At 44.0% G+C, this 11264-nt stretch overlaps 1 protein-coding gene across 4 annotated transcripts in view; it reads left to right on the top strand.

Moving 5' to 3' along the window:
- LOC115195746 (poly(U)-binding-splicing factor PUF60) overlaps positions 1–10083 on the top strand; it is a 23966-nt gene extending 13883 nt beyond the window's left edge. For all 4 annotated transcript variants that reach the window (XM_029755948.1, XM_029755947.1, XM_029755945.1 and 1 more), the window contains exon 12: positions 9047–10083. In XM_029755948.1, coding sequence (XP_029611808.1) covers positions 9047–9346 — 300 coding nt within the window. In that variant the 3' untranslated portion in view covers positions 9347–10083. The remainder of the gene's footprint in view (positions 1–9046) is intronic.
- The last annotated feature ends 1181 nt before the right edge of the window (positions 10084–11264 follow it).

The raw sequence follows: 11264 nt of genomic DNA, 5'->3' as shown, positions 1-11264 counted from the left end.
CAGTCCACCAATCAGACCTTTTTATGGTAGTGGCCTGACGGAAGCCACTCTTCAGTTAAAGGCACATGACAGCCAGCTTGGAGTTTGCAAAAAGGCACCTGAAGACTCTGACCATGAGAAACAAGATTCTCTGATCTGATGAAATGAAGATTGAACTCTTTGGCCTGAATGCCAAGCGTCACGTCTGGAGGAAACCTTTAACTAGGCAAGTCAGTTAAGAACAAATTCTTATTTACGATGACGGCCAAACCCTAATCCGGACGACACTGGGCCAATTGTGCGCCACCCTATGGGACTCCGGTTGTGATACGTTCTGGAATTGAACCAGGGTCTGTAATGACTCCTCTAGCACTGAGATGCAGTACCTTAGACTGCTGCGCCACTCGGGAGCCCATGCTGTGGGGATGTTTTTCAGCAGCAGGGACTGGGAGACCTCAGGATCGAGGAAAAGTTGAACGGAGCGATGTAAAGAGATCCTTGATGAAAACCTACTCCAGGGCGCTCAGGACCTGACTGGGGCTAAGATTCACCTCCCAACAGGACAATGACCCTAATCGCACAGCCAGGACAACGCAGGAGTGGCTTCGGGGCAAGTCTCTGAATGTCCTTGAGTGGCCCATCCAGAGCCCGGACTTGAACCCGATCGAACATCTCTGGAGAGACCTGACAATTGCTGTGCAGCGACGCTCCCCATCCAACCTGACAGAGCTTGAGAGGATCTCAAATCTCAAAAGTTGTATTTGTTACATGCGCCGATTACAACCAGTATAGACCTGACAGTGAAATGCTTACTTACAAGCCCTTACCTTAACCAACAATGCTTTCAAGAAGTTTTATGAAAGAAGGAAAAAAAAGTTAAGTAGAAAATTGAAAATAAAAGTAACATAATTAAACAGCAGCAGTAAAATAACAAGCGAGTCTATATACAGAGTCAATGTGCGGGGACATCGGTTAGTCGAGGTAATATGTACATGTAGGTAGAGCTCAAGTGACTATGCATAGATTATAAACAGAGTAGCAGCAGTGTAAAAGAGGGTTCTGGGTAACCCTTTGATTAGCTGTTCAGGAGTCTTATGGCTTGGGGGTAGCAGCTGTTAAGAAGCCTTTTGGACCTAGACTTGGCGCTCTGGTACCGCTTGCCGTGCGGTATCCGTGAGAACAGTATAACTAGGGTGACTGGAGTCTTTGACAATTTTTAGGGCCTTCCTCTGACACCGCCTGGTATAGTGGTCCTGGATGGCAGGAAGCTTGGTTACAGTGATGTACTGGGCTGTGCGCTCTACCCTCTGGAGTGCCTTACGGTCTGAGGCCAAGCAGTTGCCGTACCAGGCAGTGATGCAACCAGTCAGGATGCTCTCGATGGTGCAGCTGTAGAACTTTTTGAGTATCTGAGGACCCATGCCAAATCTTTTCAGTCTCCTGAGGGAGAATGGGCTTTGTCGTGCCCTCTTCACGACTGTCTAAGTGTGTTTGGACCATGATAGTCTGATTCCAAGATGGCGTCGCAGTGTAAATGTTGTATTTTTCGTCTTTTTTGTATATGTTATTTTTCTGTAAATTTCTATACATGTTCAATCTCTTTTTCCATTTTTAAATTAAATATACCTTCCGGCAACCCGCCTCGCCCAATGTGATACGGGTCTGCTAGACCTTATAGCCAGAACCTCCACCAGAAGCTAGCCATCAGAAGCTAACCAGCTAATTAGCTACTAGCTATTTAGTCATTGTTAGCCACTGCTAGCGGCCTTTAACTGTAGCACAGACACCAGCCGCTTTTAGCCTGGTTAATACTTGCCAGTCTACACAGCGCATTACCAACCCTGTGCATATCGACTGTTTTTCTCCACTACAACACCGGATTCCTGTCGTAAGCCCTGGACCATTACTCCTGATCATCACAGCTAGCTAGCTGCTACCGAGTGGCCCAGCCCCAAAGCTAGCCTTGAGCCAGGCCCATCTCCCAGCCTGCTCAGTGGACCCTATGATCACTCAGCTACACCGCTGATGCCTCCCGGACTCTTCACTAACACGACTAGAATCCACTACACCACCGGATTCTTGCCGTAAGCTCTGAACCTTTGCATCGGATCATCGCTGCTACCTAGTGGCTAATGCCCTTGTCCCGAAGCTAGCACCAGTTAGCCGCGAGCCAGGCGCATCTCCTGGCCAGCAAACGAAAATACTCCAGCTACAATACTTCTTTTGCCAACTGGCCTGTACCCTTTGTCGACACGGAGGCCCGCCGTTCCATCACGACTGGTCTGCCGACGTAATTCCATCCGTTGTGCCCTCAACCGGCCTTTGCCAGACGTCAGAGCAGACGCTTCTACTAGCCCCGGCCTGCTAACTTCTCCCGCTTGCTAGCGTAGTAACGACTACCTAGTGGCTTCCCTGTTTCATCTATTGTTGTTCACTGGACCCTATGATCACTTGGCTACATAGCTGATGCCTGCTGGACTGTTCATTAATCACGGTACTCCATTTTGTTTATTTTTGTTTATCTGCCGGCCCCAGCCTCGAACTCAGGCCCTGTGTGTAGTTAACTGACCCTCTCTGCCCATTCATCGCCATTTTACCTGTTGTCTTAGCTGATTAGCTGTTGTCTTAGCTAGCTCTCCCAATCAACACCTGTGATTGCTTTATGCCTCGCTTTGTCTCTTTCTAATGTCAATATGCCTTGTATACGGTTTAGGATAGTTATCATTGTTTTATTTCACTGCAGAGCCCCTAGTCCCACTCAACATGCCTCAGATACCTATTTTGTCCCACCTCCCACACATGCGGTGACCTCACCCAGCATAACTAGTGCGTCCAGAGATGCAACCTCTCTTATCATCACTCAATGCCTAGGTTTAACTCCACTGTACCCGCACCCTACCATACCCGTCTGTACATGATGCCCTGAGTCTATCCTACCACGCCCAGAATTCTGCTCCTTTTATTCTCTGTCCCCAACGCACTAGACAACCAGTTTGATTAGCCTTTCTCCGTATCCTCATCCTACTCCTCCTCTGTTCCTCGGGTGATGTGGAGGTTAACCCAGACCCTGCGTGTGCCCAGGCGCTCTCATTTGTTGACTTCTGTAACCGTAAAAGCCTTGGTTTCATGTAGGGCTGGGCGATATATCGATATAAAAAATATATCGATATATTTTAAATGTGATATGAAATTAGACCATTTCGCATATATCGATATAGTTCAAATTTGCGCTTTGATCCTTGCTCCAAGCAAGCTGCAGACCCGGAGCTCTCTGTGCTGCTCCCCGCGCCCCGCCCCTCTTTCATGCACATAGGGGGGAGGGGCAGGAACAGACACTTCAACAAACATGGAGGAAGCAACAGCGTCTGCGGAGCGTTTTGAGGAGGAATTGGTTAGTAAAAGAAAAAGCATTGGCTCAGTAATTTGGAGATGGTTCGGATTCAAAGCATCAGATGAGCAACAAAATCAAGTTATATGTAGGCAGTGCCATGAAAAAGTTACAGCCAGGGGTGGAAGCACTACAAATCTTTTTCACCACCTAAAACAGTGGCACAAACTGCAATACGAAGAGTGTGTGAAACTGCGCGCTGCAGAAGCCCCAGCCGCAAGCCGTCGACAACCCGAAAAAGCTCCAGCCCCGAAACAAAGCTCACTGCAAACTTCATTTTCCCGCAGTGTGCCTTATGAAAAGAAAATTGGCAAGCGGTGTATTATAACTAAAGCGGTGTCCTATCACATTGCTAAAGATATGGTCCCTGTTGCAACTGTGGAACAAGTCGGATTCAAAAAGCTACTGAAAACTATGGACCCGAGATATGAGCTTCCCAGTCGCAACTACTTTGCACGAGAAGCACTGCCACAAATGTACACTGAAGTCAGGCACCTTATGGAGCTTTGATTTCAAAAAAGGTACTCCTGTTGTTATACAGTGTTTATGTTTACATGTTATTGTTATTTGAACAGCTGAGCATTTAATCTGAACCAGGTGAAGAGCCCTGTTTATTATTTATTCATTTGATTTTTCAACTGTTCACTGTTCACTGAAATAGCCGGTTTCAATAAAACTACTTGAGACATGTCATATCTGGCTTTGACTTTGACTGAACATTTGCTCTCACTTTGCGGAAAAAATATTGGGATATATATCTTATATCGATATTCAGCCTAAATATATCGGGATATGACTTTTGGTCCATATCGCCCAGGCCTAGTTTCTTGCATGTTAACATCAGAAGCCTCCTCCCTAAGTTTGTTTTACTCACTGCTTTAGCACACTCCGCCAACCCTGATGTTCTTGTCGTGTCTGAATCCTGGCTTAGGAAGGCCACTAAAAATTCTGAGATTTCCATCCCCAACTACATTTTCTGTCAAGATAGAACTGCCAAAGGGGGAGGAGTTGAAATCTACTGCAGAGAGAGCCTGCGAAGTTCAGTCATACTATCCAAGTCTGTGCCTTACAATTAGTTCCTACTTTTAAAAATCCACCTTTCCAGCAACAAGTCTCACACTGTTGCCGCTTGTTATAGACCCCGCTCAGCCCCCAGTTGTTCCCTGGACACCATATGTGAATTGATCGCCTCCCGATCTATCTTCAGAGTTGGTACTGTTAGGTGACCTAAACTTGGACATGCTTAACACCCCGGCCGTCCTACAATCTAAGCTAGATGCCCTCAATCTCACACAAATTATCAAGGAACCCACCAGGTACAATCCTAAATCCGTAAACTTGGGCACCCTCATAGATATTATCCTTACCAACTTGCCCTCCAAATACACCTCTGCTGTTTTCAATCAGGATCCTATGGGTCCGCGGTCAAACGACCACCCCTCATCACTGTCAAACGCTCCCTAAAACACTTCAGCGAGCAGGCCTTTCTAATCGACCTGGCCCGGGTATCCTGGAAGGATGTTGACCTCATCCTGTCAGTAGAGGATGCCTGGTCGTTCTTTAACCTCTCTAGGGTAGGTGGCACCAAATCGTCCCACCTACGTAACAGCCAGTTGAATCCTGTGGCGCGATATACAAATACCTTAGAAATGCTATTACTTCAATTTCTCAAACATATGACTATTTTACAGCATTTTAAAGACAAGACTCTCGTTAATCTAACCACACTGTCCGATTTCAAAAAGGCTTTACAACGAAAGCAAAACATTAGATTGTCAGCAGAGTACCCAGCCAGAAATAATCAGACACCCATTTTTCAAGCTAGCATATAATGTCACAAAAACCCAGAAGACAGCTAAATGCAGCACTAACCTTTGATGATCTTCATCAGATGACACACCTAGGACATTATGTTATACAATACATGCATGTTTTGTTCAATCAAGTTCATATTTATATCAAAAACCAGCTTTTTACATTAGCATGTGACGTTCAGAACTAGCATACCCCCCGCAAACTTCAAGGCGAATTTACTAATAATTTACTAAATTACTCACGATAAACGTTCACAAAAAGCATAACAATTATTTTAAGAATTATAGATACAGAACTCCTCTATGCACTCGATATGTCCGATTTTAAAATAGCTTTTTGGTGAAAGCACATTTTGCAATATTCTAAGTAGATAGCCCGGCATCACAGGGCTAGCTATTTAGACACCCAGCAAGTTTAGCCTTCACCAAACTCCGATTTACTATTAGAAAAGTTTGATTACCTCTGGTGTTCTTCGTCAGAATGCACTCCCAGGTCTTCTACTTCAATAACAAATGTTGGTTTGGTCCCAAATAATCCATAGTTATGTTCCAACAGCGGCGTTTTGTTTGTGCGTTCAAGACACTATCCGAATGGTAAATAAGGGTCACGCGCATGGAGCAATTCGTGACAAAAGATTTCTAAAAATTTCATTACCGTACTTCGAAGCATGTCAACCGCTGTTTAAAATCAATTTTTATGCCATTTTTCTCGTAAAAAAGCGATAATATTCCGACCGGGAATCTGCAATTAGGTAAACAGACGAAAGAAAATAAAGCATGCGGTCGACTCGGGCACGCACCTAAGCCCTCTGTCCTCTGATCGGCCACTTGTCAAAGGCAATAATGTGTTTCAGCCAGAGGCTGCCTCTATCGTTCAGCTTTTTCCCGGGCTCTGAGAGCCTATGGGAGCCGTAGGAAGTGTCACGTTACAGCTAAGATCCTCAGTCTTCAATAAACAGAGGCAAGAACAACAACACCTTGTCAGACAGGCCACTTCCTGCATGAAATCTTCTCAGGTTTTTGCCTGCCATATGAATTCTGTTATACTCACAGACACCATTCAAACAGTTTTAGAAACTTTAGGGTGTTTTCTATCCAAAGCCAATAATTATATGCATGTTCTAGTTACTGGGCAGGAGTAGTAACCAGATTAAATCGGGTACGTTTTTTATCCGGCCGTGTAAATACTGCCCCCTAGCCCTAACAGGTTAAAAGTAATTTCCTCACCATCTTAAATAAGCATGCCCCTTTCAAGAAATGGAGAACTAAGAACAGATATAGCCCTTGGTTCACTCCAGACCTGACTGCCCTTGACCAGCACAAAAACTTCCTGTGGCGGACTGCACTAGCATCGAATAGTCCCCGCCATATGCAACTTTTCAGGGAAGTCAGGAACCAATACACACAGTCAGTTAGGAAAGCTAAGGCTAGCTTTTTCAAACAGAAATTTGCATCCTGTTGCTATAACTCAAATGTTTTGGGTCACTGTGAACTCCATGGAGAATAAGAAAACCTCCTCCCAGCTGCCCACTGCACTGAGGCTAGGAAACACTGTCACCACCGCTAAATCCACGATAATCGACAATTTCAATAAGCATTTCTCTACGGCTGGCCTTGCTTTCCTCCTGGCAACCCCAACCCCGGCCAACAGCTCCGCACCCCTCACAGCTACTTGCCCAAGCCTCCTCAGCTTCTCCTTCACCCAAATTCAGATAGCAGATGTTTCGAATCCCACTGTATGTTCTCAGCTGTGCAGTCCAGTTTCCGAGCTGGTCACGGGTGCACATTAGCCATGCTCAAGTACTAAACGATATCATAACCGCCATCGATAAAAGACATTACTGTGCAGCCGTCTTCATCGACCTGGCCAAGGCTTTCGACTGTCAATCACCGTATTCTTATCTGCAAACTCAACAGTCTTGGTTTCACAAGTGACTGCCTTGCCTGGTTCACCAACTACTTCTCAGATAGCGTTCAGTGTGTCAAATCGGAGGGCCTGTTGTCCGGACCTCTGGCAGTCTCTATGGGGGTACCACAGGGTTCAATTCTAGGGCCGACTCTTTTCTCTGTATATATATCAACGATGTCTCTTGCTGCGGGTGATTCCCTGATCCACTTCTACGCAGACGACACCATTCTGTATACATCTGGCCCTTCTTTGGACACTGTATTAACAAACCTCCAAACGAGCTTCAATGCCATACAACACTCTTCCATGGCTTCCAACTGCTCTTAAACGCTAGTAAAACTAATGCATGCTTTTCAACCGATGGCTGCCCGCACCCGCCCGCCCGACTAGCATCCCTACTCTGGACGGTTCTGACTTAGAATATGTGGACAACTACAAATACCTAGGTGTCTGGTTAGACTAACCTCTCCTTCCAGACTTACATTAAACATCTCCAATCCTAAATTAAATCTAGAATCGGCTTCCTATTTCGCAACAAAGCCTCTTTCACTCACGCTGCCAAACATACCCTCGTAAAACTGACTATCCTACCAATCCTCGACTTCGGCTATGTCATTTACAAAATAGCCTCCAACACTCTACTCAATAAACTGGATGCAGTCTATCACAGTGCCATCCGTTTTGACACCAAAGCCCCATATACCACCCACCACTGCGACCTGTATGCTCTCGTCGGCTGGCCCTCGCTACATATTCGTTGCCAGACCCATTGGCTCCAGGTCATCTAAGTCTTTGCTATGTAAACCTCCACCTTATCCCCAATCACTGGTCGCCATAACAACACCCTCCCGTAGCACACGCTCCAGCAGGTATATCTCACTGGTCATCTCCAAAGCCAACACCTCTTTGGCTGCCTTTCCTTCCAGTTCTCTGCTGCCAGTGACTGGAACAAATTGCAAAAATTGCTGCTGTTGGAGACTTATATTTCCCTCGCAAACTTTAAGCTTCAGCTATCTGAGCAGCTTACCGATTGCTGCAGCTGTTCACAGCCCATCTGTAAAAAGCCTATCCAACTACCTTCCTCATCCCCGTATTTTTTTTTTAACTTGTTTTGCACACCAGTATTTCTACTTGCACATCTATCACTCCAGTGTTAATTTGCTGAATTGTAATTACTTCGCTACAATGGCCTATTTATTGCCTTACCACCTCACGCCATTTGCACACACTGTATAGACTTTTTCTATTGTGTTATTGACTGTACGTTTTTTCCCATGTGTATCTCTGTTTGCCGCACTGCTTTGCTTTATCTTGGCCAGGTCGCAGTTGTAAATGAGAACTTGTTCTCAACTGGCCTACCTGGTTAAATAAAGGTGAAAAAAAATAAAATAGTTTGTTAATATGGACACCAAGGAAGTTGAAGCTCTCAACCTGTTCGACTACAGCCCTGTCGATGAGAATTGGGGTGTGCTCGGTCCTCCTTCCTGTAGTCCACAATCATCTCCTTTGTCTTGATCACGTTGGGGGAGAGGTTGTCCTGGCACCACACATCTGCAGAGAAGAATGGGAGAAACTCCCCAAATACAGGTGTGCCAAGCTTGTAGCGTCATACCCAAGAAGACTCGAGGCTGTAATCACTGCCAATGGTGCTTCAAGAAAGTACTGAGTAAAGGGTCTGAATACTTATGTAAATGTCACATTTCTTTTTTTGCTTTGTCATTATGGGTTAATGTGTATAGATGGAGGATTTTTATTTGATCCATTTTAGAATAAGGCTGTAATGTAACAAAATTTGGAAAAAGTCAATGTCTCAATACTTTCCGAATGCACTGTTTTTGCCTTGTTTAATTGCATAAAATGTACAAAAGTTGCGGTACTTTCACTGAAAAGTAGATATTATTTTAATGTAATGCGATTTGGGTAGGAATACATATTGACTTGTCTTCCCCTCCCCAGTCTACGGTGATGGTGTTACGGAATATGGTGGGGCCAGAGGACATCGATGACGACCTGGAGGGCGAGGTAACAGAAGAGTGCGGCAAGTTTGGTGCCGTCAACCGGGTCATCATCTACCAGGAGAAGCAGGGGGAGGAGGAGGATGCCGAGATCATCGTCAAGATCTTTGTGGAGTTCTCCATGGTCTCGGAGATGAACAAGGCCATCCAGGCACTCAACGACCGCTGGTTTGGGGGTCGCAAGGTCATCGCGGAGGTCTACGACCAAGAGCGCTTTAACAGTAGCGACCTCTCCGCATAAACTGTCAAATGGTCGCCCAATACCCATCCCATACCCGTTGCTCAAACTCACTTCAGCCACTATCACTGCTGCTAGAGATTTGGGCCTCTTTTTAAATTGTATTTTTTTTTTATTGATGTTAATATTATTAATGGTCTCTTTTGAGGGATTTGTTAAGAAAATAATATTTGCACCTCATGGATTTTGTTTTGTCACCTACTGTGAAGACTTGATTAATTTTGTATTATTTGCAGTTTTTTTTTGTTATCAAATTGAGAAGTCATTAGGTTACCCCCATTTTTAAGTTGTCAGGACTCTTTAAAATCGTTTTAGAGCTATTGGTTCCCATTTACCCCCAAAAATAAATTCTTCAACTATGTGAATGTCTGTTGTGAATTTCTTATGGGTTTGGGAAGGAAAAATCAAATTTCAAATACTAATACATTTCTTGACATTTCAATAGAACATAGTCAGTTCAGTTAGCTACTGTATATTAAATAATTTTAGTTATTTCAAAACGGTCTGACAGCAATTATTGACCTTGGCTGTGAAGACCACTAATCTTTTTTTTTTCCCTTTTTGTTTTTTTTATCATCACTGGAGTTTGGGACTTTTTTTTCACGTTTTTATAAATTGAGTTTCAATCAATTAGATGCATTGAAAATGGATACTGAACACATTTGAATGAGATCTGTTATTTTGTTAAAATGTTTCTGATTGTGGAATTCCCAGTTTCATAAAGCTTATTTTATATAAAATGTTAGATTCTGGATGCTTTTTTTACAAGGTTGAATAATTGACTTGTAGCCTATAATAGGCTTAATTATACTATATCTTTGCAAGTGTTGCATGAAAATGTGTTGGTAATTGAGTCACCATCTGTCGATAATTGTGAAAATATTGATTCTGAAAACTTCTACCTGTACCTATGTTTGTCCTGTACAACCGCGGGTTGCTGAAATTCATACTTTCAATCAAAACTTTGATCGAAAACAGACTTCCTAATTTGTGTTGCTCAACTCAGCACAAGTGTGCTTGTGCCAATTGAATCTCAGTTTGTAATATGTCAAGGCCACTCCTTCTCCAGATGAGGGAGACAATTTAGGAAAAGTTGGTTGTACTCTATACTAAACTCAAGTATAAACGCAACATGGAACAATTTCAATGATTTTATTCAGTTACAGTTCATATAAGGAAATCAGTCAATTGAAATAAATTCATTAGGCCCTAATCTATGGCTTTCACATGACTGGGCAGGGGTGCAGCCATGGGTGGGCCTTGGAGGGCATAGGCCCACTGACTTGGGAGCAAGGCCCACCCACTGGGGAACCGGGCCCAGCCAATCAGAACGAGTTTTTCCCCACAAAAGGGCTTATTACAGACAGAAATATTTCTGTTTCATCTGCTGTCCTGGTCGCTGGTCTCAGACGATCCAGCAGGTGAAGAAGCTGGATGTGGAGGTCCTGTGAATTTTAGTGGCCTTTTGTCACCAAGCACAAGGTACACCTGTGTAATGATCATGCAGGTTAATCAGTTTCTTGATATGCCACAGCTGTCAGGGTTATCTTGGCAAATGAGAAATGGCCACTAACAGGGATGTAAACAAATTTGTGCACAGAATTTTTGAGAAATAAGCTTTTTATGCAATCTTTTATTTCACCTTGTGAAGCATGGGACCAACACTATACATATTGTGTTTATATACATTTTTCAGTATATAAAAGTTGTATTAAAAGTATGAATTGTATCACCCTACTGAAGGATCGTAGTTGTACAAGACAAACATGGGTACAGGTAAGCATTTTCAGAATTGACACTTTTACAAGTATCGACTGATGGGGTTTCAATGTTACTAGCAAATCGTGCGGACAGTTGTCAATACTCAACTCCACCTCCATATAAGAACTAAGTTGAGTGTTCCTCAGCAAGCATGAATGAG

Source organism: Salmo trutta, chromosome 6 (genome assembly GCF_901001165.1).
Source record: "Salmo trutta chromosome 6, fSalTru1.1, whole genome shotgun sequence".
NCBI classification, from domain to species: Eukaryota; Metazoa; Chordata; class Actinopteri; order Salmoniformes; family Salmonidae; genus Salmo; species Salmo trutta.
This window is presented reverse-complemented; position numbering and strand designations above follow the sequence as displayed.